The sequence below is a fragment of the Bombina bombina genome, chromosome 2, assembly GCF_027579735.1.
Source record: "Bombina bombina isolate aBomBom1 chromosome 2, aBomBom1.pri, whole genome shotgun sequence".
Classification (NCBI taxonomy): Eukaryota; Metazoa; Chordata; class Amphibia; order Anura; family Bombinatoridae; genus Bombina; species Bombina bombina.
The window spans coordinates 1,211,995,718-1,212,022,424 of NC_069500.1; the positions used below are offsets into that span (position 1 = coordinate 1,211,995,718).

The following is a 26,707-nucleotide window of genomic DNA, read 5'->3' on the forward strand; positions in this document are numbered from 1 at the left end:
TCTAAAAATGCTCTGGTCTTTTGGGGAAGTTTTTGTCTGAAATGCCCAGTCCTTCAGGGGTTAAGATGTACATTTAAATAAGGGCTCAACAAACCCAGGAGCCAGGGTTCGACTGGCTCCTAGAATGTTACCCTGGCTCAAACGTTGTGGGCTATTTTTCATAGATTTCTTGACCTTTGCATTTGAGAGAGAGTATTCCTCTTATATGTGTATTTCATGTTTGCTATGGGCATTCTGATTATAGTACCATAGTGAGGAGCCAGACAGAATTTTTAGGAGCCAGCAAAGGGTAAAGATTCAGAAGGTCAAGAAAAAAAACACTGTATAAGTATTTGTACCTATAAAATGTGACATTCTGGAAATTCAGTCTTGTGTGACAAGATTTTTCTGTTTGTAACTGACACCGTACTTGTCCGATATACCATTTTTAGTTGAAATATAAGAGCTACTCCCTTTCTCTTAACAACACTTTTGTGTGGCTTTACATTTTTGGAAACCTATTCCCCGGGTTCATTTTCAGCTGTCACTGCAGTTTTGGTTTGCAGACATATTTCTAAAGTATAATCTGTGCAAGATAAGCAAATTTTATCAGCCAGACTCCATATACTGATCTGCTGGTCAAAGTCATCACACAAGTGTTTAAGAGGAGTGTTGTCTGCGTCTGAATAGAAGCAGATAAAATATTTTGTTTTGAAGTCAGTTATTTTATCTATAAGATAATTATTGCAGAATATGTCCTTTTGGAATAGGTGCTGAATTTGGTTTTGTGCTTCAAAGAACAGCTACAAATTTGCAACAAATTTATCAGCATATTGCTTTAATATTAACATATAAGATATTTATAGTTAAAAACAGTTTTCAATAGACATACTTGATTTTATTCTTGTTGAAAATTGTTTTTGGAATTATTTTAATTCCACAGTTTCTAATTAAATGTTAAAAAACAAGGAAATCTCTAAATTTAAACTCTGCCCAGGGCCCTGCGCTTTCAGGGGGTGAGGGTATGAAAAGTTAAAATGTTGATCCTGTATTTAGTTTATGAAGAAGTGTTATTGGTATCAGGAGGTGTAATGTATACGGTTATTCTTTATATGGGTAACACTGAATGTTGGGATGGGGTGGGCCATACAGGAAGAGAACATTAATAGCGCTGGACTGTGGGGCCCTGCAAATTTGTCTCGTCCAGGATCCCACAAGTGCTAAGGGTGTCCCTGATTGCATTATACATAAGATGAAAAAGCTGTAAGTTCAAATTTCCTTTTTAACATTTGATTGGCTACTTTAAACTCCTGTTTTTTTCCCTTTGCACTTCACAGTATCAGAATGCAGGACTTTAAACCCTTATACATAAACAACCACTGCTCCCTTTTTTTTTTTAAACTAAATAATATAAAAGAACCTCCTAGACAATAAAATCTATCTGTATGCCAAATAAAGTAATTTTTTTTAGCTGGAATTATGTTTTATTGGCATAATTTGTCTCTAATTGAATAGAAGGGAGAAGTACAGATAATAATATGGAGAGGGGCGTAGGATGTGAAATTGCCCCCATAAACATAAATTGGCAACTTCTTCTTTTTAAATCAAGGTTTTGTATTTAAAGGGACAGTACACTGTAAAATTGTTTTTCCATAAATGTATTTTAAATGACTTGTTATACCAACTGCAGAGTATAAAATATTTGAGAAATTGCATTTTCGGGTTTATTTGTGTATCTGAAGTAGCTGGTTTTGTGCTTTGAAACCACATCCTATTACAATGGGTTGAGCTTCAGGTAATATCAGATCTCATTATGTTATCAATTTTATGTACACACACTTGCTTCCTTATCTTATATTTGTCTGGAACACCAAAGCTCAATACATAGAGAGAACAATGGAAAATTATCATTGTATTACTTAACTATCCTGCCCCCACTGAGGGTGTAATCTCTTCTGCTGGCTGTGTTTACTTAGGCTTGTCAATATCGTATACGCCAGTATCAAAACTTTCAGTATAAGTTGGGAAACCACAAGCTAAATCAGCTATTTCAAATGCTGAAATAGGAGTAAAGGAGCCATTTGCAGCCAATTGAATACACTCTAGCAGGTAAAAAGGTTCATTGGGAATAATTTAAAGGGGAGAAAGTTTTTGGGTGAACTGTCCCTTTAAGGTATTTTGTAATACAACATTTGCAACGTCATCAGGAATACCATCTCTACAACAGAAAAACAATCCTCTGCATAAAATCAACCTCTGAGACAGCTCATCTAAATTCCAGGGAATTTCCCAAAAATTGATTAGATGAGCTTATATAAAAGATCATAACATGTAAAGAGTATTATAGTAACCATTACTAGTGCAAGAGTGGTAGACCAAATCAATCGCCCTTGCTATCGTATTGATATAGGCACGAGGAGTTAAAATAACCATGACCACTCTTGGGCCTTAGAACTAGGATAAAAGTGTGTCTTGTGGGATAGCAGGTATAGCTTAGATGCAGACTTCCATAATATGAAGGGATTCTAAGAGATCTCATTTATTGTGATGTGATACCAAAAATTGGCAACTTCGGTTATTATATAATGTTTAGATTTCCTTAGTCATAAACCACATTTTGCTACACTGGTTTTTGTGCCCTAGGATGATTCATATATTGTATGTTATGGAGTTTGCTGCAAATTTTTTTAAAGGTAATCTACATATTAAAATATATATATATATATATATATATATATATATATATATGTATATGTGTATGTATGTATATATATATATATATATATATATATATATATATATATATATATATATATATACCCAAAAAAGTTAAGATTCAAGGATCCAGTGGCTCCTGGGTTTGTCAAGCCCTGAATGATTACATTATAATACTTGATATACTAGCAATTCTTATTTATATGTAGAAAGTAACTGAGAAGGTTGGCAATAAAATTAATTAACAAAATAGCTGATTTTTTTCTTTTTCTTTTTTTCCCCCTCCCATACAGGCGTCTGAATACTTTAAACAAGTGTGCTGTGATGAAACTAGAAATTAGCCCAAATAGGAAAAGGGTAAGTGTATGAAGTTGGGGCATTTTAAGCAGATGGAAAAACAACTTGGTGACTGGAACACATTCCATAGCATAGTGTTGCAGGCCCCTCTGGAACCAAAGGGGTTAAGAGTGTGAATTTAACATGCCATAGTAAACTGGATAATTGGATGTCCCCTTTGCAAGTGATAATCCATTTTAGATTGAAATGCTAACTAAATGACTTGTTAAATTTTAAATTGCATACCAATTTTAAAAGAATCTTAATGAACTGTGCAGATAAGCAACTAGGAATGAGGATGGTGAATTCATAGGGAGAATACAAATAGCATATGGCCAAACCAGACAGACACTGCCAAAATTATGTTAAAATCTCTAGAAGACTTAAAATAACTTTATCAACCATTTACTTAAACTATAGAAAAACAATATGTGCCAGTTGTCACCCAACTTTCCATACTACAGCGCTGCATTTGTCTTATGTAATAAGCACAATTTGTTTCACAGTTGTTGAATTTTTAAAACCTCAAACTGCTCCCTCTGGCAGTTTAATTCAGTCTAAAGGTTGGGGGATGGAGGTTACCAGCACTATCTCATTCTTCATTTCACTTCTGCCCTACCTTGAGGGAATGCTTTTCAAGTAAATAGAGAATGGTCATTTGTCTAATTCCCCAGGCCATGGTTATTAAGCTATATGCTGTGTGGATAATGTTCTACATTTATAAAGTACCAGGCTGCAAAATGTCAACCATAGTGAACACATATTCAAAAATTATACACTGTAAAACAGATACATTCATTTTACATTCTTTCAACAAGCACAACTTTTGTTCTGTCTCAGTTGAGTGCCTCTCTCTATTTTCTTGTTTGCTATTCCTTTAATTGTTAAGCATAGTCTATATAATGCATTAACTATTTACTCTCTTGAAAAGCCATCAGGATAAATACAAATTTAAAATGTTCTAAGAAAACTACCCCTTCTATGCTGCTATCTAAAACGACATCAATACTATTGAAAACTCTATCAGAACTGCTTATTAAAGAGGAGGAACAGTTTGTGTTTATTATTCTTTGTTAAAAAAAAATCCTGAGGGTAAAGGAAGTCCACAGTTCACTCAGCTTGATCAAAGTGATGCCACTACATGTTTAAAGTCATGCTCCTTACCAACATGTCTCTATTTATTTATTTATTTTTCTTAAAGGGATAGGAAAGTCCAAATTAAACATGCATGATTCAGATAGAGCATGTAATTTTAAGACACTTTTTAAATTCACGTCTATTTCGAAATTTGCTATGGTCTCTTGGCAATCCCTTGTTGAAAAAGAATACACACATATCCTTCACTGGTGGGAGCTGCTGCTAATTGGTGCCTGCACACATTTGTCTTTAGTCATTGGCTGACTAGATGTGTTCATCTTGCTGCCATTAGTGCAATGTTGTTCCTTCAGCAAATGATAACAAGAGAACAAAGGAAATTTGATAATGGAACTAAATTGGAAAGTAGTTTAAAATTGTATATTCTATCCAAATCATGATAGAAAATGTTGGGGTTTCCTATCCCTTTAAGTATCTGTTATACTATTTTGACTGAATAGTTATGTGGTCTGAGGAAGGTATTATTTATTCTATGATGAAACTAAATATTTAGTAAAGGAATGTGTTTGCTGTATCAAGCCCTGTGATTGCATTAATCTGTTGATTGTCACAATGTAGAATTGAAAATTATTACATTTTATGATTTATTACAAAAAAAATATATTTTAAAATCTTGTAAAAATTTTGAAATGTAAATGTTATATTCTGGCTTAGTTGTTTTATAGACTGTGAATTTATATTTTAATTTTTAATGTATAGAGTGAAGATTCTGATGAAGATGAGCCTTGTGCAATTAGTGGCAAATGGACATTTCAAAGGGACAGCAAAAGGTGGTCCAGATTAGAAGAATTTGATGTCTTTCCCTTAAATTCAGGACTCTGTGGTGCACATGAGTTGGCAAATGCAGAAAGTCAAGACAGCATTCTTACAGACCTGAGCGAACGCCAAGAATTAACATCGATTCATAGTACCAGCAGTGATGGGCACAGGGCAAACCTTCAAAGTGATGCAAGTACTACTAGAACAAATTCTGTTATTAGTGTTTGCTCATCTGGAAACCTTATTGCAAATGAGGATTCCTTTGGTAGTCTTCCGTCACCAAAGGAGCTCTCTAGTTTCAATTTCAATTTGAAGGTTAATGAAAAGCACTCTAAGTCCAGAACAAAAAGCCTTCTAAAGAGAATGGAAAGTCTGAAAATTAAGAGCTCCAGCAGTAAAAAGAAATTGCATTCCAAATTGGGACTGATTATAAGTGAACCGATTTTGCAAGAAGGAGTTGATGATGAGAAACTTAAACAACTTAATTGTGTGGAAATATCTTCCCAAAATGATAACCAAAATAATGCACCTAGAGTACGCAGAAGGAGTACTTCAAACTCTACACAAACTAGTAGCAGTAGTAGTCAGTCGGAGACCAGTAGTGCTGTCAGCACTCCTAGTCCTGTTACAAGAACGCGAAGCTTAAGTGCATGCCATAAGCGAGTGGGTATGTACTTAGAAGGTTTTGATCCCTTCAACCAGTCAACATTTAATGATGTTCTTGAACAAAACTATAAAAACAGGAGGAATTTTAGCGAGGATGCAGTTTTCTTTATACCAGAAGACCACAAACCTGGCACATTTCCCAAAGCACTTTCAAATGGTGATTTGTCTCCTTCAGACAGCAGCACTTCAGTCAACTGGAGAACAGGGAGTTTTCATGGACATGACCAAATCAACTTCAGTAGGGAAAATAGTGTACACAGCTGCAAGAGTTCCATTAGTAGCCGGAGACGGAATTCTTGTTGCTCTGAAGGAAGTCGCTTAAGCATTTATGACAATGTACCAGGCACATTTTTGTATTCCAGTAACAGTGATCTGGCAGGCCTGGAAAATGAAGATCTCTTTCCAGAACTTGATGACATTTTATACCATGTCAAGGGAATGCAAAGGATAGTGAATCAGTGGTCAGATAAATTTTACGATGAAGGTGATTCTGATTCCATTCTGGATTCTATCTCTCCGTGCCCTTCTTCTCCCAAACAAATACATTTGGATATTGATAATGACTGCAGTGTTCTGAGTGATCTAGATAGTACAGGAAACTCATTGAACGAGTGTGAGGAAAATACAGTGATCCAAGAAAGAAGGGATTCTGGAGTTGGTGCGTCACTGACCAGAAGCAACAGGTCTGTAAATCTTTCATTGCTGTATTTACAAAAAAAACCTGTAATATGGCAGTTCTACCTTTGTGTGTGATTTTATGACTTGCATATTTCTTGGCTAACATTTTTTTAGTGTTGTGTCTTGACCAAATACACTGAATATTTTATTTACACATTACATTCCTAATTTTTAACATGTTTACTTCTTAAGTCAAGTAAAGTGTTTGCTATCTACAATGTTTAGTTTAGAATGGTGACTCTTTGGCTGTGTTTCCCATTTTACTGCTTTCATCTTAAAAGACCATTAAAAACAGTAATCAACAAGTGCATAATAAAAAAGGAAAAAGTAATATTACTGGCTCTGAATTTGAAATGAGCATATTTCAAATTTGACTTCAATTTGCATGCCCCCTATATCATGTGACAGCCATCGACCAATCAGACTCATGTACATGCATACTATGAATTCTTGCACATGCTCAGTAGTAGCTGTTGCTTCAGAAAGTGTGCATTTAAATAGACTGCACAAATTGGTAATGAAAGTAGATGAAATGTCTCTTAAAAAATGTATGCTCTTTCTGAATCATGAAGGTTTAATTTTTACTTAAACTGATGGTAAAATCTCCTCTCTAAAATCAGATCCGGAATGTTAGTGATATTTTATTATGGAGTTTAATTCATCAGATGTAATGAAGATGCAATATAACTTTTTAATATAGAAATGAATTTCAATTCCCCGAGTTCCGCCGCCCACTTTAAAGTAAATTTTTCTGTGAACTGTTTAAATTGTTCTCCAATCAGCGCTCTCCCCATATGGTGCCTTTTGTTGTTCCTAGAGCGCTGATTGGAGAACAATTCAAACCTTTAGCTCACAAAAAAATTACAACTAATGAATTAAACTCCCATCAAAAATATCACTAACATTCCGGATCTGATTTTATAAAGAGGCTCTTTATAAAATCAGATCCGGAATGTTAGTGATATTTTTGTTGGGAGTTTAATTCATTAGTTGTAATTTTTTTGTGAGCTAAAGCTTTGAATTGTTCTCCAATCAGCGCTCTAGGAACAACAAAAGGCGCCATATGGGGAGAGCGCTGATTGGAGAACAATTTAAACAGTTCACAGAAAAATTTACTTTAAAGTGGGCGGCGGAACTTTTAAATGTTTCTTTAATGTCTCGTTACAACTCTTGAGGCAGTGTAGTGCTATATTTTTGTCCTTAGTAGTGAAAAGATGATCAGCAAAGCCAAAAAGTGTTGGTTATTGATTTTTTTTTTTTTAAGTAAGTGTGTGTGTATTTATAATCTATTTATTTATCTTCCCATATATGCTGTATTTTGTCTCTTTTTAAGGAACCATTTAGTTACCTTGTCTCTTTCCTTCCCATGAAAAGGCACCGATTCAGGTGGCACAGCTTCCACAGTTCTCACCGTCCAAGTTTGAACTCTGCTTCACTGCAGATAAACTGCCAATCTGTGTCTCAAATTAATTTACTCCAGAAGTACTCCCTCCTAAAGTTAACAGCACTTCTCGAAAAATATACTCCTTCCAACAAACATGGCTTCAGCTGGTAGGTGATTTCATAGCACTTATAAGTTGAAAAAAAACACCAAATGTTTAAATTTAGATGTGTTGTAAAGTAATACTTATAAATATGTTTCATGTTAATACTTTGCATAATATTAGGTTGTTTTCCTTCATAAATTTAACTGTAAAAATCATATGCTCCCAATTTGTTTTTAGAGTATCCTTAACGCAGTTTGTACTGTATTGTCTCCCTTAGCACAGCAATTAAAACCTTGTTTCTTTTTAGTCATTCCACTAAATATCTACTACACATTTAAACTGGTAACTGTTCTGAATAGGACAATTGACAAGTTTTGTAGCCTTAATTCCATACACGGTGTAATGGTTCATTTGTATATGAATAGAATGAGTTGAAAGTTTAACTTCTTACATTAAAAAAAAAGAAAAAGAAAAGAAGAATGATAGGGTATTGTTTTATTCTGGTGCTTTACAACCATGAAGGTTTTTTTGTTAATTGCCTTTCTTTTTCAGAGCAGTCATTTGTAGAGTCAGGTTTTCTGGCCCAAAGCCTCTACTGCTTTACACGAGCTGCCTGCTGTTCTGCATACTGCTGGGTGGCAAGTCTAGTTTGGGGCTTTGTTAACAGCAGAGTCTGAGGCACAAAACCTTCTTTGTTACTGTGCCCATTTTGTGTAGCTGAAGAGCTGAGTAAAGAAGTCACATTATTAGAGGTCATACACTGCAGGGTTTATTGACTTTCCCCTTCTCCGGCATGACCTTAATTATTCCGGTCTGTAAATTTGTTAATAGACTAGTATCTTCTGACTATAATTGGAGCTAAAAAAACCCTACACGTGCACATTTGAAAGCACATCATTTTCATTCCTTCATTTTAGTATCTGCGTTAGAGCAATTATGAGCATGTGCTGCCTTTTTAATTTTAATACATAAATTTATTAACCAATTACTCAAATTTTATTATATTTTCTCCCTCACAGGGCTGTACCAAAGTTTATGAAGAGAGTTAAAGTACCTGACTATAAGGACAGAAATGTTTTTGGTGTTCCTTTCACAGTCAATGTGCAACGTTCTGGTCAGCCCCTGCCACAAAGCATTCAGCAAGCAATGCGCTATCTGCGTAGTCAATGCTTAGATCAGGTTTGTATTGTTTATTATTATTATTATTATTATTAGTTGTTGTTGCTGTTTTTTGTTTAGTGCTATATGGTGTAAATAAATAAAGAGAACACGGGATAAGTGGACTGAAACAAGGTCTAGAGAACTCTGCTTCCCAGTGAGCTTACAAGTGGTTGATTTAGAGAAGGGTGGGATTATCGTGAAATTAGTTTTAATATAAATGTTAGCTTCACATGCAGAATTTTTAGTATTTGTTTTTTGTTTTTTTTTTGTTTACAATGCATATTATACATTTTCCGTTCTTCTCTAACTGCATTTTCTGGTGCATTAAAGGTGGGACTTTTCAGAAAATCTGGGGTGAAGTCCAGGATACAAGCCCTGCGGGATATGAATGAAAACAATTCTGACAACTTAACCTATGAAGGCCAATCTGCTTATGATGTGGCAGACATGCTAAAACAGTATTTCCGAGACCTGCCAGAACCTCTCTTGACGAGTAAGCTCTCAGAAACGTTCCTGCAAATCTATCAGTGTAAGTGACACCTTTATTAATTCATTAGTTGTTTGTAATTACAGATTGTTAGTTCACATACAGACAAACTGCACTCTTTCACATACAAACTGCACTCTGCAAACTTTAGTTAAAAGGACATGATAGTGCAGTCATTAAATTATGTAATTTGTTAAATCATTTAATCTTTTGCACAGCTACTTGTGTGTAACTGCAATGCTTTGCCGCTCCAGAGCCAAACACAGACAGTTAGCCAATCAGGGACAACATACATATGTAGTTGGCAATCAGTGTTCTATTGAGGACCAGCTTTGAAATGTGTTTAGTTCTCTAGATAAACTGAGCTTAAAGAGACATTCCACTTTTTTCTTTTATGATGTAGAAAGAGAATGCAATTTTAAACATCTTTCTAATTTACTTATATTATCTAATTTGTTTTATTCTCTTGATATTCTTTGATGAAAAGCATATCTAGATATGCTCACTAGCTGCTGATTGGTTGCTGCACATAGAAGCCTCGTGTGATTGGCTCACCAAGTGCATTGCTTTTTCTTCAACTAAGGATATTTAAAAAATGAAGCAAAATAAATAATGGAAGTAAATTGTAATGTTGTTTAAATTTCTATTCTCTATCTGAATCATGAAAGAAAGATTTTGGGTTTAGTGGCCCTTTAACTTCTTTGTGTAGCATTTTAGTATTGCATACCTTTAACACAGCATAAAACTATTGATTAAGTGCTCCCATATAACAATACAGATCACAGATAATTGTGCTTATTGTTGTTATTGTTATTAATGTTATCATTTATATAGTGCCTCAACATTGTGTAGTACTGGCATATCTCAGATCTTGATAAAATTGTTTTAGAACTTTATGAACTGAAGAAACACAGGGGTCAGAAATTGTATTTTAATTACCTGCTCTTACGGATTTAAATATACAGGATATATTTAGAAAAGTTATATTAGAATTTCAGAAGCACACTTGTACATGTATACACAAACATATTTTGAGCATGGAAATATGCAGGGACAAAAATTTCAAGAAAAAACATACGTTACCAGTACCCACTGCCTCTAATTTATTGCTTAACATGTCCTAATAGTGGCACTTTTTCCACACACATTGCAGGTGTATTTTACTGTCACTGTTACACTGACTACCTTAGCTGAATAACCACTGGAATTGTTTTCTCTATGGCCCCAGGTTATAGATGACTAAAATATTAAATGCGTTCACATCTCTGTTTCCATCATTGCACATTTTCCAAAGTTTCTTTTCATTTCAGATCATAGTAGTTTCAATATTTCCTGGCATCTTTTTTTTTTTTTTTCTCTCACAAGGTTTCATTAAACCGTACGTTAAATATATTTTCATTAATTGCCCATAGAGTTGCGGTTTAAACAAAAAAGTAAAATAAATATAGGAAAACTTTTATGGACCAATAAAAGATGAATACATTGTTCTACATATCTTTATGTTTTATCTTCACTGTTGCTATTTATATTTTCAGCTGTATCCATTTCAGTTTTGTAAAATGTTCATCTTAAAACAGTTTTGTATTTGAATGTATTGGCTATGTGTTTTGTATAACTTTTTACTACCAGTGCAAACTGAACCACACTCTTGTACAATCTTTCTTGGAAACAAAATGATCTGGGCTATTTCATGATTTGCTTCTTACTAGGATTTGTCTGTTGTAACCATAGAGGTGTTTAAGAAGCTTTTCATAAGGCTCTGTTTTTTTCCATGTTTTTATTTTATGTAAACATTCTCATTTTTGTTCGTCATTTGTAAGTGATTTAACCATTCTTTTCCATTGACGTGTATATACGCACATACATGCCGTGACTACCATAATAATATTGTAATCAAACATTTTTGTAAGCTTAATATCTAATTATTTTAACCAAAGCTATACAAAGGTAGTGGTTTATTTTATTTTTAATGTTTACTTATTTTGTTTTTAATGATTTAAATGCATTTTTTTAAATAGCTTCACTTAAGATTGACATATGTTTATTTTTGTGGTCTACTAACTTGAACATGTTTTTCAATACAGATGTTCCTAAGGAGCAACGTCTCCAGGCAATCAAGGCAGCCATTATGCTCTTGCCTGATGAAAACAGAGAGGTTTTGCAGACACTCTTATACTTCCTAAGTGATGTTGCGGCAGCGGTCGAAGAAAACCAGATGACACCCACCAACCTGGCTGTGTGCCTGGCACCTTCCTTGTTTCACCTCAATACTCTAAAAAGAGAGAACTCCTCTCCAAGGTACCTGGTCACTTTCTTTGGCTATACAATTATGTTGATTATACCTGAAGCCATGGCTCTTAGAATTTTAGATCTATGTCCTAATGATTTTAATTTCATTCTCCGATTTCTATAAAATCTTCTGGGTGTCTCTTAAATGTCAGATACATTTTACAAGTCCCACCTAAATGATAGGTGTTTTGTCCTTCTTAATACAGGGAGAGTCCACAGCTGCATTTCTTGTGGCAAATACTGAACCTGGCCACCAGGAGGAGGCAAAGACACCCCAGCCAAAGGCTTAAATAACATCCCCCAAACATTCTTTGCCTTTCGTCACAGGAGGTTGGCAGAGAAGTTTCAGAAGATTTCGGAGTAGTTCCTTTAGGAAGGGTATCTGCCCTTTGATATGGGACTCGAGTTTTAAGTAGTCTTGTCAGCCTTTCAGTGAGAGCATTGATGAAAGTTAGAGTCTGGAGATGCAGGAAGAGTCTTTCTGCAATACCATCTAGACTTAGATTAACAGCTCCTAAGCAATCGGCATTGACGAGTTTCGCTGCCTGCTTTTCTTCACTCAAGTCAATGTCAGAAGCGATGCTACAGTCTGTCGCACTTGAAGGACCGTGTTTCTGTTCCACGGCATAGATTCCTGTAAGAATGTTTAATTTTTTACACATAAATGTTAACGCTAGAAGACAGGGTCACAGTGGGACTCATTTATCTTTATGGAATCAAGGGTTAATATCTCCTGAGGGTGATTGTTGAACTGTGGGGTGTTAATCATATTAGTTTATGCTGCTTTATGTGTGAGATGTTTTGGGCTCGTAGGCTGATATGGAACATACAGGTTGTTTCTTTACTTTGAGAGCTGCACAGTTTTATTAAGCTTGCTGCACTATTCCTTTAGCAGGGGCGGTCCTGCATTGTGCACCGTGTTACTGGGAGTGGTCACGGTTTCCATTTCCTATTCTTGACTGAGTGACTATAGAGAGGAGCAAATTTTCTCTACACTGTCTGGGTCATAGGAGGTGGTGAGTGCCCTAGCCAGGGGGTATAGGTGCCGGTTGTTTTTTCTTTGATTTATATAAAAGTTACCTAGTTATGAAGGATTCTGATGTTTTAGAGGATGACTCCTCTACGACAGAATTCGATACCTGTGTATATTGTGAGGACGCCCGGGTAATCCAGCCCTCTCAATTATGTTCCATATGCCGTAACAGGGTGTTTTAATCATCCAATATCGAGATGTTAGATGCCACTGAGCCTTCCGCCTCTGAGGACTCTTCGTCCCGTGAGGCGTGTCCCATACATTCAGCTGATCCTACACATGCAGCTTCCCCTTGTACCTTTTTAATCCTCCTCCTGGAGGGGGCCTTTTTCCACCAGACGTTACTGCGTAGTTCCGTATGGCGATGTCTGCAGCCTTAGCTGTTTTGCCTTGTACGGCTATGCGCAAAGGGTTAATCCATGCACTCCTGCCCAGGGGGCATCATGTAAATTGACAGTTGTATCCGATCAGTCATCTGAGGATGCAGTTCTCTCTGAGGCTTCAGAGTACGGACCTTCTGGGTTCCTGCTGCTTCTATTCCTCCGGCAGAGGAGGATTTCGCCTTTAGATTTAAGGTAGCACGTCTGCGCTTACTTTTAAGAGAAGTTTTGACGATATTAGAGATGCCTAATACTAATCTGCCAGTCGTATCTCAGAGTCCTGAGTCAGAGGGCGAATTTGTTTAAGGCGGGGAGGGATAGAGAACCTTTTCCCTTTGTCTATATTTTGTTTTTTATTAAGATTCTTAGTTCTGGGCTCTTTAGAAGGGTTGTGTTGTTGCCCATCCCTTTTTGGCTAACATTTTTGTGCACTTGCCTATCGTTTTACTATTCCGTTTGGGGATAGTTTAATCTTAGAGCTCTGGATTAGTAGAGGAAACTTTTTATGAGGATATTTCCTCACATGGGATATTTGTATACTATCGACTTGGAGGCTTCCTATTAAAGCATCTTTGTCTAGTTTCGAGGTGAGGTTCCCTCAATATTTTCCAGAAAGAATTAAGACATTGGAGCTTATAATTCTTTTATCTGTGGCTTTCACAGCTGGCTAGCCCCAAAGCTAGGGCTTTCAGTTTTTTTGTTCAGGCCTTGATCCACTCTGACAGATATGGGTTTGGAATCTAATTTTTTCTTCTGCTTGAGGGAAAGATTTGTTTTGATTCCACTATTCCATTTGTGAGAGAACGAATCTGAGAGACAAATTTTGTTTTTTATTCTTTCATTGCGGTTGAGCCCAGCGTCAAAGACCTCCTCTAAGCCTAAGTGTTTTTTCTTTTTGGGAAGCTGACTCAGTCCTGGAATAAGTCAAAAGCAGAAGGGACAATTCCGGGTCCTATCTTGGATCGTGCTGGGGTCAGGCTATCGCTCCTTTTTAGTCGCTTGTTTTCAGGGACGTACGGGACGATGGGTCTTGGAGGTCATAGTTAGGCTTTGATTCTCAGCCTCCCAGGATTTTTTATTTCTCTTGAACCTGTCTTCCAGACAGAGAGGGGGAAACCTCTTCAGATGGGGTGCAGGTTTTGTTCTCCTTTGGAGTCATTGTCCCGGTGTCTATCGCAAAGTTAAGTTTGAGATATTGTTCAAGCCATTTTGTTTTTTGTCCCACAGAGAGAGGGATCTCCCGTCCTATTTGGGCCTAAGTTCTTAAGCAAGCTTATCTTGTCTCCTTGTTCCGGAAGGAGACTATACGGTCCACTCTACCTTTTAGTGGGGGAAGAGCAGTGCAGGACCGCTGTTGAGGAAGCATCCCATACTTTTCATTCCTCCGCAGGGAACATTCTGGTTCCTAAGGTTGATGTTTCTGGACAGACACTCTTTTGCTTCTAGAACCTTTTAGGAGTCCAGGGATTCTTGGGCAATGGCAGACTCCAGATCTAGCGATAGCTTCTCTTGTCTAGACGATTCTGGTTCAAATCGCCTTTGTCTCGTCTGAAAGAGACCACTAGGGTTTTTCATCTGTCTTCCCCGTTCGGGGATGATAGATTGCTTGACCAGAGGTTTTTCTGGTGTAGGGCTCCAGGGTAGGTTCCTGGATTCTGTTTTAGTCTTCATGAACATGACGACTCTATCGAATTTGTGAATTTCTAAGTTAGCTTTACCAGGTTGTACCCTCCAGACCTCCTTTCAGGCATCTCTAGCTCTATGTTGGTGGTATGGATTTGTCATGTGGCCCATTTCGGACTTCACTCCTTTTGTCAGGGCCCATTTCAGCCGAGGATGGGTGTATGCTGAGTCGGAGGTGCGGCGTTGTTTTGGAATCTGTCTTAACGGATTTACCTGAACTACTGGCTGAGGGTATCACCATCCAGTAGTTTTGTCCAGATCCCCTTGTCTTGAGGGACATCCTTTTCCAGGATGTTCTGGAGAAGGGCCTTTTAGCTGGTTCATTGTTCTGACAGTTTGGCCCTGTCTGTTTACGGTGTGGAGGCTTGCTGAGTTTCCGGATATACAGTTTCTGTTTCTGTTTGTTAAGGTTCTGTCTACGATCAGACCAAACCGATTGGATGCTCCTCCGTGGAGCTTAGATCTTGTTCTGCCGGCTGCATCGGGCTAATTTTGAACCTATGCATGAGGTTGACATTAAGTTGTTATCTTGGAAGATTCCTTTTTCGTCTAAATTTTGCTTCTGCGTGCAGAGGTCTGAGTCTGCAACCTTGCAATGCGACCCTCCTTATCTGGTGTTTCTTGATAATGGGGCTGTTCAACGAACATAGTTAGACTTGCCTCCTAGGTTTGTGTTATTTTGCAACTTCAATTAAGAGTTTGTAGTTACTTTCTTATGTCCTATTCCTTCTTCCTTGAAGGAAGGTTTTCCACATAGGATGGTTTTGTGCCTTGAAGTTCTTCTTCAGGCTGTTTAGGCATAGACAGATATTTTCTCTGTTTATTATCTATCTGGGAATCGTAAGGGTCAGAGGGCTCTTTGACTTCCTTATCTTTTTAATGAAGAGTATCTTCCGCTTGACATATGAGACAGCGGGACACAAGGCTCCTCAGAGGATTATGGCTCATGCTGCAAGAGCAGTGTTGTCTTTTGGGCTCTTTATAAAAGAGGCCTCTCTGGATCAGATTTGTAGGGCGGCTGCCTGGGTCTCCTTACATTCTTTTTCCTAATTTTTAACAATTTGTTTTTCTTCTGTGGAAGCAGCCTTCGGGAGAAAGGGTTTTGCAGGCTGTGGTGCCCTCAGAGGGGGACCGCCTCTTCTTTTTTTTTTTTTTTTTCCTTTTACCCTCCAGTTAGCATTCAGTGTCCTCTAGAGCTTGGATATAATTTCCCACAAGTAAGGAATTAAGCTGTGGACTCTCCCTGTATTAAGAAGGAAAACATAAATTATGCTTACCTGATAATTTCCTTTCTTTCAGTACAGGGAATGTCCACAGCTCCTGCCCGTGTTCTCCGATGGGCGGCCCTCAATTTTAACTTATTCTTCTGGCACCTTTTTCACCCTGATATTTCTCCTACTGTTCCTTGTTCCCTCGGCAGAATGACTGGGGGATGAGGGAAGTTGGGGAGGTATTTAAGCCTTTTGCTGGGGTGTCTTTGCCTCCTCCTGGTGGCCAGGTTCAGTATTTCCCACAAGTAAGGAATGCAGCTGTGGACTCTCCCTGTACAGAAGGAAAATAAATTATCATGTAAGCATCATTTATGTTTTTTTTTTTTTTTTAAATAAAGCTTTATTGAAAACTTAAAAAAATAAAAATAAAGTTATCATTCTGACACATCAATCTCAACCTTAATAAAGTTAATTTATTACAATTAGATAAAAGGTAGGACAAGATAATGAAGATAATGTGACAACTAAATAACTAGTTCTTCCATGGTATCAGAAATATTCTACATTACAGTACATAAATCCCATCCTAATGAACCTGTGATACTAAATATAGAGAATTATTAGTCATCTTGAAGCCCTCGGCTAATCATCAGGTAACCTTTAAGAAAATGTATTGCTAGGGTTTTTAATAATTTTGCATGCATTTTGGTATGAAGATAAATATTCCTTTTGTTATAGATAAATATTCCTTTTGTTATATTGCTTACTTTAACATTGTATTTGTTTTAAACATTTTAGAGTAATGCAGAGAAAGCAGAGCCTAGGGAAACCTGACCAAAAAGATCTCAATGAAAACCTTGCTGCAACTCAAGGCTTGGCTCATATGATTGCTGAATGCAAGAAACTGTTTCAGGTACGGCTTCATTATTTTGTTACTTATTTTTATGACTTTCTGCAAGTGTAATTTTAGTACCGTTGGCTTTGTTTGATGGAGTATTTGGTATTCATTTTCTTGCATTATAGTTTGTCTATGCCATTTATATAATTATTTTCAGCTCCTATAATCAGATCATTGCAGAGTACTTCTGTTGCTAACTAATGTAATACAGCTTATTTCCCTTTTATTCATTTGTCCTTTATGCTATTAATAACAGTGTGTAAGTGATTTAACAGTTCATGTCCAATCATTCATTAAATACAGTAATACTTTTATGAGTGCTTTATTGTTCGATGGATTAGCTGATTAAGGTTCTTTTTTTATTTTTATATCCTAGATTCCAGAAGAAATGAGCAAATGCCGTAACTCCTACATGGAGCAAGACCTGAGGCCGTTGAGCTTAGAAGAACTGGTGAATGGGAACACAGAGGGTCTGTGTGACTATAAATCTTATCTTCAAGAGGGCATTGACGTCCTGCTAAAAGAAGCCAGGGACAAGTTTAAGGGCTGGGTCAGTTGTTCCACATCAGAGCCAGCTGACCTTTCCTATAAAAAAGTGAGTTTTCTTTTAACCAAATAGTTTTACAAATTGTTGGCTAATAACGAGCTTGGTAATAAGCTTATTCAGTAACCGTGGTTGTCTGCTGATATTTTGTTGGGGGGTGGGAAATCAATGGTATAAAGAAAAATATATACTTCATTAGTAGCTCAGTGTTTTTTTGTCTTTTTATTTTTATTGGAAAGATATTACATACATCATGTAAAATAAATAAGTATACTTATAGGGTGGTGTTATTACACAAATTATCAGTGTTTATATAAAAGTACATGTAACCACAAACTTGCATTGTATATCATCTATACACATTCATTGCCAAATACCTAAGACACTTTCTACGTTTTGCTATAGAAAGTCTTTTAAAAACTTTAACAAACTGTGCACTTATAATGCAACATTGTTTACTTGTACCATAACAGAAGTTTCTAAGGTGTGTTCTTTGTAACTTATATAAAAGCAAGAAATGTATAATGCCACAGCCCTTCGTGGCAGCGAGATCAGGTGGCACCTCAGAGGGGAGAGAACAAAACACAAAAACCCATAAGAATAGGTCATGTGACACTATAAATGTGTGACTATTCTCCTTTTGAAGGAGGACTTCAGCATTATCTCAAAATGTACAAAGGGTGTCAACAAGTTTCTTTTAACATCTAATTCAAAGGCTTGAATCAGCCATTGCCATTTGCGAAGGTTGCCAATTTATACTATACATCAATTCGTACATCCAACTGTTCAATAAACATTAATTCTTCAAGTGCCCTTTTAAATGTAAATAAAGGATGCTGTGTTCCATACCCAATGTCTTAATATGCGCTTTCTTGCAATTAATGTTATCAGGCTTGAGTTATGATTATAATTTGCTTCCCTGTGCAAGAAATGTACATGCCTAGGATGTATGTTAATTTGTAGCTTTTTAACTATTGATAATCCAATATTGAAGTTTGCTCTGACATTGGTGAATTGGAGGACAGCTCCAAAAGTAATGAAAGGGGTCAGAGGCACTTGCAGAGCATTTTGTACATCTATTTTTACCCACCCTAGTTCATTATTTTATAGATATCAGGTATATTTTGTTTAGAAGATAAATTGTGGATGAACGTTTTGGATTTTTGATATACATAAATATGGCTTTATTTTCTGGGCAATGGCTCTTAAAGGGACATGCCATACTAAATAAACCATAGACAATAATGATGTAGTCCAAGCAAAGGTTACCCTGGGAATAATATGCAGATGAATTTTAGAAATAGTGTTATATAAAGTAACAGGCACCATCATGTTGTAACCTAGTTTTCAATCAGTTTAAAAGCCTGTTATTGTGTGTCATCTGCTGAGGCAGTTGTTTACAGTTATAAATGAGCTAACAATCTAATAGTGTTTAATTTCCATTTTGTAAAATTAAATGTGGAATTATTTCATTGCAGTTTTGTGAATTTTGCTTACTGGAGAGTATTTTGAGAAATGACTGATTCTGTAGTTTTTTTGGAAGTCATTTGAGTAGTGATTATTAATACATTTAATGTAATACCGACATCAGGCATTACATTTTAAAAATACTAATTCAGTGTTTATATTTTCTCCCTCAGGTAAGTGAGGGCCCTCCTCTAAGGTTGTGGAAAACTACTATAGAAATTCCGGCTCAGCCAGAAGATGTTCTCCAGCGATTGCTTAAAGAACAACACTTGTGGGATGAAGACTTTCTGGATTCTAAAATTATTGAGAATTTAGATGACCAGACGGACATTTATCAATTTGTTCAAAACAACATGGCTCCACATCCAGCAAGAGACTATGTTGTTTTAAGGTATGTATCCTCGTCATAATGGATTGATATTAAAGGGACAGTCTACTCCCAACATTTTTATTGTTTAAAAAGATAGATAATCCCTTTATTACCCATTCCCCAGTTTTGCATAACCAACACAGTTATATTAATATACTTTTTACTTCTGTGATTACCTTGTATCTAAGCATCTGCAGACAGCCCCCTTATCACATGCAGGGATAGGCAAGGTGTCCGTACACGGACACTGGTGTCCGTGACTAGCACTTGCAGTGTCCGCCACAACCTTAGTATATCTTTTCTTTCTGATTAAATAATAGGAATAAAAAAAATATGTAGTGTGAATAAAGTTAGTGGCTTGTCAAGAGACTGCAAGCGATATTGGGTGATAAGTTATGGAATAAATAAAGCCTGAGTGAAATACTGAATGTGTATCTGCATTTGTATAATAACACCTAGCTTTATACAAAGACACAGTAGTGACACTGGCACATGCGTATAGCCAGACAAGGGCTGGTTATAGGATCAGTAGTATCTGCATCAGTATAATAACACCCAGCACTATACAAAGACACAGTAGTGACACTGGCACATGGGTATAGCCAGATGAGGGCTGGTTATAGGATCAGTGGTATCTGCATCAGTATAATAACACCAGGCACTATACAAAGACACAGTAGTGACACTGGCTCATGGGTATAGCCAGAGGAGGGCTGGTTATAGGATCAGTGGTATCGGCATCAGTATAATAACACCCAGCACTATATAAAGACACAGTAGTGACACTGGCTCATGGGTATAGCCAGAGGAGGGCTGGTTATAGTATCAGTGGTATCTGCAACAATATAATAACACCATGCACTATACAAAGACACAGTAGTGACAGTAGGAGGGCTGGTTATAGGATCACCAAGAACTATGTAATGACACAGTAGTGACACTGACTCATGGGTATAGCCAGAGGAGGGCTGGTTATAGGATCAGTGGTATCTGCATCAGTATAATAACACCCAGCACTATATAATGACACAGTAGTAACACTGGCTCATGGGTATAGCCAGAGGAGGGCTGGTTATAGGATCAGTGATATCTGCATCAGTATAATAACACCCAGCACTATATAATGACACAGTAGTGACACTGACTCATGGGTATAGCCAGAGGAGGGCTGGTTATAGGATCAGTGGTATCTGCATTAGTATAATAACACCCAGCACTATATAATGACACAGTAGTGACACTGACTCATGGGTATAGCCAGAGGAGGGCTGGTTATAGGATCAATGGTATCTGCATTAGTATAATAACACCCAGCACTATATAATGACACAGTAGTGACACTGACTCATGGGTATAGCCAGAGGAGGGCTGGTTATAGGATCAATGGTATCTGCATCAGTATAATAACACCCAGCACTATATAATGACACAGTAGTGACACTGGCACATGGGTATAGCCAGAGGAGGGCTGGTTATAGGATCAGTGGTATCTGCATCAGTATAATAACACCCAGCACTATATAATGACACAGTAGTGACACTGGCACATGGGTATAGCCAGAGGAGGGCTGGTTATAGGATCAGTGGTATCTGCATCAGTATAATAACACCAAGCACTATAAAATAATGTTTTTTAATTTCAAATGTACCTTGGTGTCCTTCACTAAGGTCTGTACTTTTTGAAAATGTCCGCCACAGCTTTTGTCTGTGCCTATCCCTGATCACATGACTATTTATTTTATTATCTATTGACTTGCATTTTAGCCAATTAGTGCAGTGTCATGCACAAACACGGGAGAGAGAGCACAATGTTATCTATATGGCCCACATGAACTAGCAGTCTCCTTTTGTGAAAAGCAAATACAAAAGTATGTGATAAGAGGCTGTCTGTAGAGCTTAGAAACAGGCAGAAATTAAGAGGTGTAAATGTTATAAAGTATATTAATCTAACAATGTTGGTTGTGCAAAGCTGGGGAATGGGTAGTAAATGTATTATCTATCTTTCTCCAACATAGGTGTGTCCGGTCCACGGCGTCATCCTTACTTGTGGGATATTCTCTTCCCCAACAGGAAATGGCAAAGAGCCCAGCAAAGCTGGTCACATGATCCCTCCTAGGCTCCGCCTACCCCAGTCATTCTCTTTGCCGTTGTACAGGCAACATCTCCACGGAGATGGCTTAGAGTTTTTTAGTGTTTAACTGTAGTTTTTATTATTCAATCAAGAGTTTATTTTAAAATAGTGCTGGTATGTACTATTTACTCAGAAACAGAAAAGAGATGAAGATTTCTGTTTGTATGAGGAAAATGATTTTAGCACCGTAACTAAAATCCATGGCTGTTCCACACAGGACTGTTGAGAGCAATTAACTTCAGTTGGGGGAACAGTGTGCAGTCTCTTACTGCTTGAGGTATGACACATTCTAACAAGACGATGTAATGCTGGAAGCTGTCATTTTCCCTATGGGATCCGGTAAGCCATGTTTATTAAGATAGTAAATAAGGGCTTCACAAGGGCTTATTAAGACTGTAGACTTTTTCTGGGCTAAATCGATTCATTATTAACACATATTTAGCCTTGAGGAATCATTTATTCTGGGTATTTTGATATGATTATATCGGCAGGCACTGTTTTTGACACCTTATTCTTTAGGGGCTTTCCCTAATCATAGTCAGAGCCTCATTTTCGCGCCGGTATGGCGCACTTGTTTTTGAGGACAGCATGGCATGCAGCTGCATGTGTGTGGAGCTCTGTTACATAGAAAAGTCTTTCTGAAGGCATCATTTGGTATCGTATTCCCCTTTGGGCTTGGTTGGGTCTCAGCAAAGCAGATTCCAGGGACTGTAAAGGGGTTAAATATAAAAACGGCTCCGGTTCCGTTATTTTAAGGGTTAAAGCTTCCAAATTTGGTGTGCAATACTTTTAAGGCTTTAAGACACTGTGGTGAAATTTTGGTGAATTTTGAACAATTCCTTCATACTTTTTCGCAATTGCAGTAATAAAGTGTGTTTAGTTTAAAATTTAAAGTGACAGTAACGGTTTTATTTTAAAACGTTTTTTGTGCTTTGTTATCAAGTTTATGCCTGTTTAACATGTCTGAACTTCCAGATAGATTGTGTTCTGACTGTGGGGAAACCAAGGTTCCTTCTCATTTAACTATATGTATTTTATGTCATAAAAAAATTTTAGTAAAAATGATGCCCAAGATGATTCCTCAAGTGAGGGGAGTAAGCATGGTACTGCATCATCCCCTCCTTCGTCTACACCAGTCTTGCCCATACAGGAGGCCCCTAGTACATCTAGTGCGCCAATACTCCTTACTATGCAACATTTAACGGCTGTAATGGATAATTCTATCAAAAACATTTTAGCCAATATGCCCACTTATCAGCGAAAGCGCGACTGCTCTGTTTTAGAAAATTCTGTAGAGCATGAGAACGCTGATGATATGGTTCCTGAAGGGCCCCTACACCAGTCTGAGGGGGCCAGGGAGGTTTTTGTCTGAGGGAGAAATTTCAGATTCAGGAAACATTTCTCAACAAGCTGAACCTGATGTGATTACTTTTAATTTAAGTTGGAACATCTCCGCGCTCTGCTTAAGGAGGTGTTATCCAATTTGGATGATTGTGATTATCTGGTCATTCCAGAACCACTATGTAAAATGGAAAAGTTCTTAGAGGCCCCGGGGCCCCCCGAAGCTTTTCCTATATCCAAGCGGGTGGCGTACATTGTTAGTAAAGAATGGGACAGGCCCGGTATACCTTTAGTACCTCCCCCCATATTTATAAAATTGTTTTCCTATAGTCGACCCCAGAAAGGACTGATGGCAGACAGTCCCCAAGGTCGAGGGGGCGGTTTCTACTCTACACAAGCGCGCCACTATACCCATAGAAGATAGTTGTGCTTTCCAAGATCCTATGGATAAAAAATTAGAAGGTCTGCTAAAGATGTTTGTTCAGCAAGGTTCCCTTCTACAACCAATTGCATGCATTGTCCCTGTCACTGCAGCCGCGTGTTTCTAGTTTGATGAGCTAGGTAAGGCGATTATTAGTAATTCTTCTTCTTATGAAGAGATTATGGACAGAATTCGTGCTCTTAAATTGGCTAATTCTTTCACCCTAGACGCCACCTTGCAATTGGCTAGGTTAGCGGCGAAAAAATTCTGGGTTTGCTATTGTGGCGCAGAGCGCTTTGGTTAAAATCTTGGGCAGCGGATGCGTCTTCCAAGAACAAATTGCTTGACATTCCTTTCAAGGGGAAAAACACTCTTTGGCCCTGACTTGAAAGAGATTATCTCTGATATCACTGGGGGCAAGGGCCACGCCCTTCCTCAGGATAGGTCTTTTCAAGACCAAAAATAAACCTAAGTTTCGTCCCTTTCGCAGAAACGGATCAGCCCCAAGGGCTACGTCCTCTAAGCAGGAAGGTAATACTTCTCAAGCCAATCCAGCCTGGAGACTTATGCAAGGCTGGAACAAAGGAAAGCAGGCCAGGAAACCTGCCACTGCTACCAAGACAGCATGAAATGCGGGCCCCCGATCCGGGACCGGATCTGGTGGGGGGCAGACTCTCTCTCTTCGCTCAGGCTGGGGCAAGAGATGTTCTGGATCCTTGGGCGCTAGAAATAGTCTCCCGAGGTTATTCTCTGGAGTTCAAGGGGCTTCCTCCAAGGGGGAGGTTCCACAGGTCTCGGTTGTCTTCAGACCACATAAGAAGACAGGCATTCTTACATTGGGTAGAAGACCTGCTAAAAATGGGAGTGATTCATCCTGTTCCATTAGGAGAACAAGGGATGGGGTTCTACTCCAATCTGTTCATAGTTCCCAAAAAAGAGGGAACGTTCTGACCAATCTTAGATCTCAAGATCTTGAACAAGTTTCTCTAGGTTCCATCGTTCAAGATGGAAACCATTCGAACACTTCTTCCTTCCATCCAGGAAGGTCAATTCATGACCAAGGTGGATTTCAAGGATGCGTATCTACATATTCCTATCCACAAGGAACATCATCGGTTCCTAAGGTTTGCATTCCTGGACAAGCATTTCCAGTTCGTGGCGTTTTCTTTCGGATTAGCCACTGCTCCTAGGATTTTCTCATAGGTACTAGGGTCCCTTCTGGCGGTGCTAAGACCAAGGGGCATTGCTGTAGTACCTTACTTGGACGACATTCTGATTCGAGCGTCGTCCCTTCCTCAAGTAAAGGCTCACACGGACATTGTCCTGGCCTTTCTCAGATCTCACGGATGGAAAGTGAACGTGGAAAAGAGTTCTCTATCTCCGTCAACGAGGGTTCCCTTCTTGGGAACTATAATAGACTCCTTAGAAATGAGGATTTTTCTGACAGAAGCCAGAAAAACAAAACTTCTAGACTCTTGTCGGATACTTCATTCCGTTCCTCTTCCTTCCATAGCGCAGTGCATGGAAGTGATAGGTTTGATGGTAGCGGCAATGGACATAGTTCCTTTTGTGCGCATTCATCTAAGACCATTACAACTGTTCATGCTCAGTCAGTGGAATGGGGACTATTCAGACTTGTCTCCGAAGATACAAGTAAATCAGAGGACCAGAGACTCATTCCGTTGGTGGCTGTCCCTGGACAACCTGTCACAAGGGATGACCTTCCGCAGACCAGAGTGGGTCATTGTCACGACCGACGCCAGTCTGATGGGCTGGGGCGCGGTCTGGGGATCCCTGAAAGCTCAGGGTCTTTGGTCTCGGGTAGAATCTCTTCTACCGATAAATATTCTGGAACTGAGAGCGATATTCAATGCTCTCAAAGCTTGGCCTCAGCTAGCGAGGGCCAACTTCATACATCAACCATCAGGGGGGAACAAGGAGTTCCCTAGCGATGGAAGAAGTGACCAAAATCATTCTATGGGCGGAGTCTCACTCCTGCCACCTGTCTGCTATCCACATCCCAGGAGTGGAAAATTGGGAAGTGGATTTTCTGAGTCGTCAGACATTGCATCCGGGGGAGTGGGAACTCCATCCGGAAATCTTTGCCCAAGTCACTCAACCGTGGGGCATTCCAGACATGGATCTGATGGCCTCTCGTCAGAACTTCAGAGTTCCTTACTACGGGTACAGATCCAGGGATCCCAAGGCGGCTCTAGTGGATGCACTAGTAGCACCTTGGACCTTCAAACTAGCTTATGTGTTCCCGCCGTTTCCTCTCATCCCCAGGCTGGTAGCCAGGATCAATCAGGAGAGGGCGTCGGTGATTTTGATAGCTCCTGCGTGGCCACGCAGGACTTGGTATGCAGATCTGGTGAATATGTCATCGGCTCCACCATGGAAGCTACCTTTGAGACGAGACCTTCTTGTTCTAGGTCCGTTCGACCCACTCCAGCTGACTGCTTGGAGATTGAACGCTTGATCTTATCAAAGCGAGGGTTCTCAGATTCTGTTATTAATACTCTTGTTCAGGCCTGAAAGCCTGTAACCAGAAAAATTACCACATAATTTGGTATATCTGTTGGTGTGAATCTGCAGGATTCCCTTGGGACAAGGTTAAGATTCCTAAGAGTCTATCCTTCCTTCGAGAAGGATTGGAAAAAGGATTATCTGCAAGTTCCTTGATGGGACAGATTTCTGCCTTGTCTGTGTTACTTCACAAAAAGCTGGCAGCTGTGCCAGATGTTCTAGCCTTTGTTCAGGCTCTGGTTAGAATCAAGCCTGTTTACAAAATTTTGACTCCTCCTTGGAGTCTCAACCTAGTTCTTTCAGTTCTTCAGGGGGTTCCGTTTGAACCCTTACATTCCGTTGATATTAAGTTATTATCTTGGAAAGTTTTGTTTTTGGTTGCAATTTCTTCTGCTAGAAGAGTTTCAGAATTATCTGCTCTGCAGTGTTCTTCTCCTTATCTGGTGTTCCATGCAGATAAGGTGGTTTTGCGTACTAAACCTGGTTTTCTTCCAGTTTCAAAGAAGGAACGTTTGTTGCACAACTTGGATGTAGTTCGTGCTCTCAAATTTTACTTAGCAGCTACTAAGGATTTCAGACAAACTTTGTCTTTGTTTGTTGTTTATTCTGGTAAACGGAGAGGTCAAAAAGCAACTTCTACCTCTCTCTCCTTCTGGATTAAAAGCATTATCCGATTGGCTTATGAGACTGCCGGACGGCAGCCTCCTGAAAGAATCACAGCTCACTCCACTAGGGCTGTGGCTTCCACATGGGCCTTCAAGAACGAGGCTTCTGTTGATCAGATATGTAAGGCAGCGACTTGGTCTTCACTGCACACTTTTTCTAAATTTTACAATTTTGATACTTTTGCTTCTTCTGAGGCTGTTTTTGGGAGAAAGGTTTTGCAAGCCGTGGTGCCTTCCATTTAGGTGACCTGATTTGCTCCCTCCCTTCATCCGTGTCCTAAAGCTTTGGTATTGGTTCCCACAAGTAAGGATGACGCCGTGGACC

The 26,707-nt window shown here is 38.5% G+C and overlaps 1 protein-coding gene across 1 annotated transcript in view; it reads left to right on the forward strand.

Annotated features, from left to right (window-relative positions):
* Positions 1–26,707, forward strand: part of DLC1 (DLC1 Rho GTPase activating protein) — a 60,092-nt gene that overhangs the window by 30,096 nt on the left and 3,289 nt on the right. Inside the window, exons 4-12 of the mRNA XM_053703934.1 lie at positions 2,988–3,051; positions 4,885–6,293; positions 7,663–7,839; positions 8,795–8,954; positions 9,267–9,465; positions 11,508–11,721; positions 16,818–16,932; positions 17,294–17,512; positions 19,102–19,319. Coding sequence (XP_053559909.1) covers positions 2,988–3,051; positions 4,885–6,293; positions 7,663–7,839; positions 8,795–8,954; positions 9,267–9,465; positions 11,508–11,721; positions 16,818–16,932; positions 17,294–17,512; positions 19,102–19,319 — 2,775 coding nt within the window. The remainder of the gene's footprint in view (positions 1–2,987; positions 3,052–4,884; positions 6,294–7,662; positions 7,840–8,794; positions 8,955–9,266; positions 9,466–11,507; positions 11,722–16,817; positions 16,933–17,293; positions 17,513–19,101; positions 19,320–26,707) is intronic.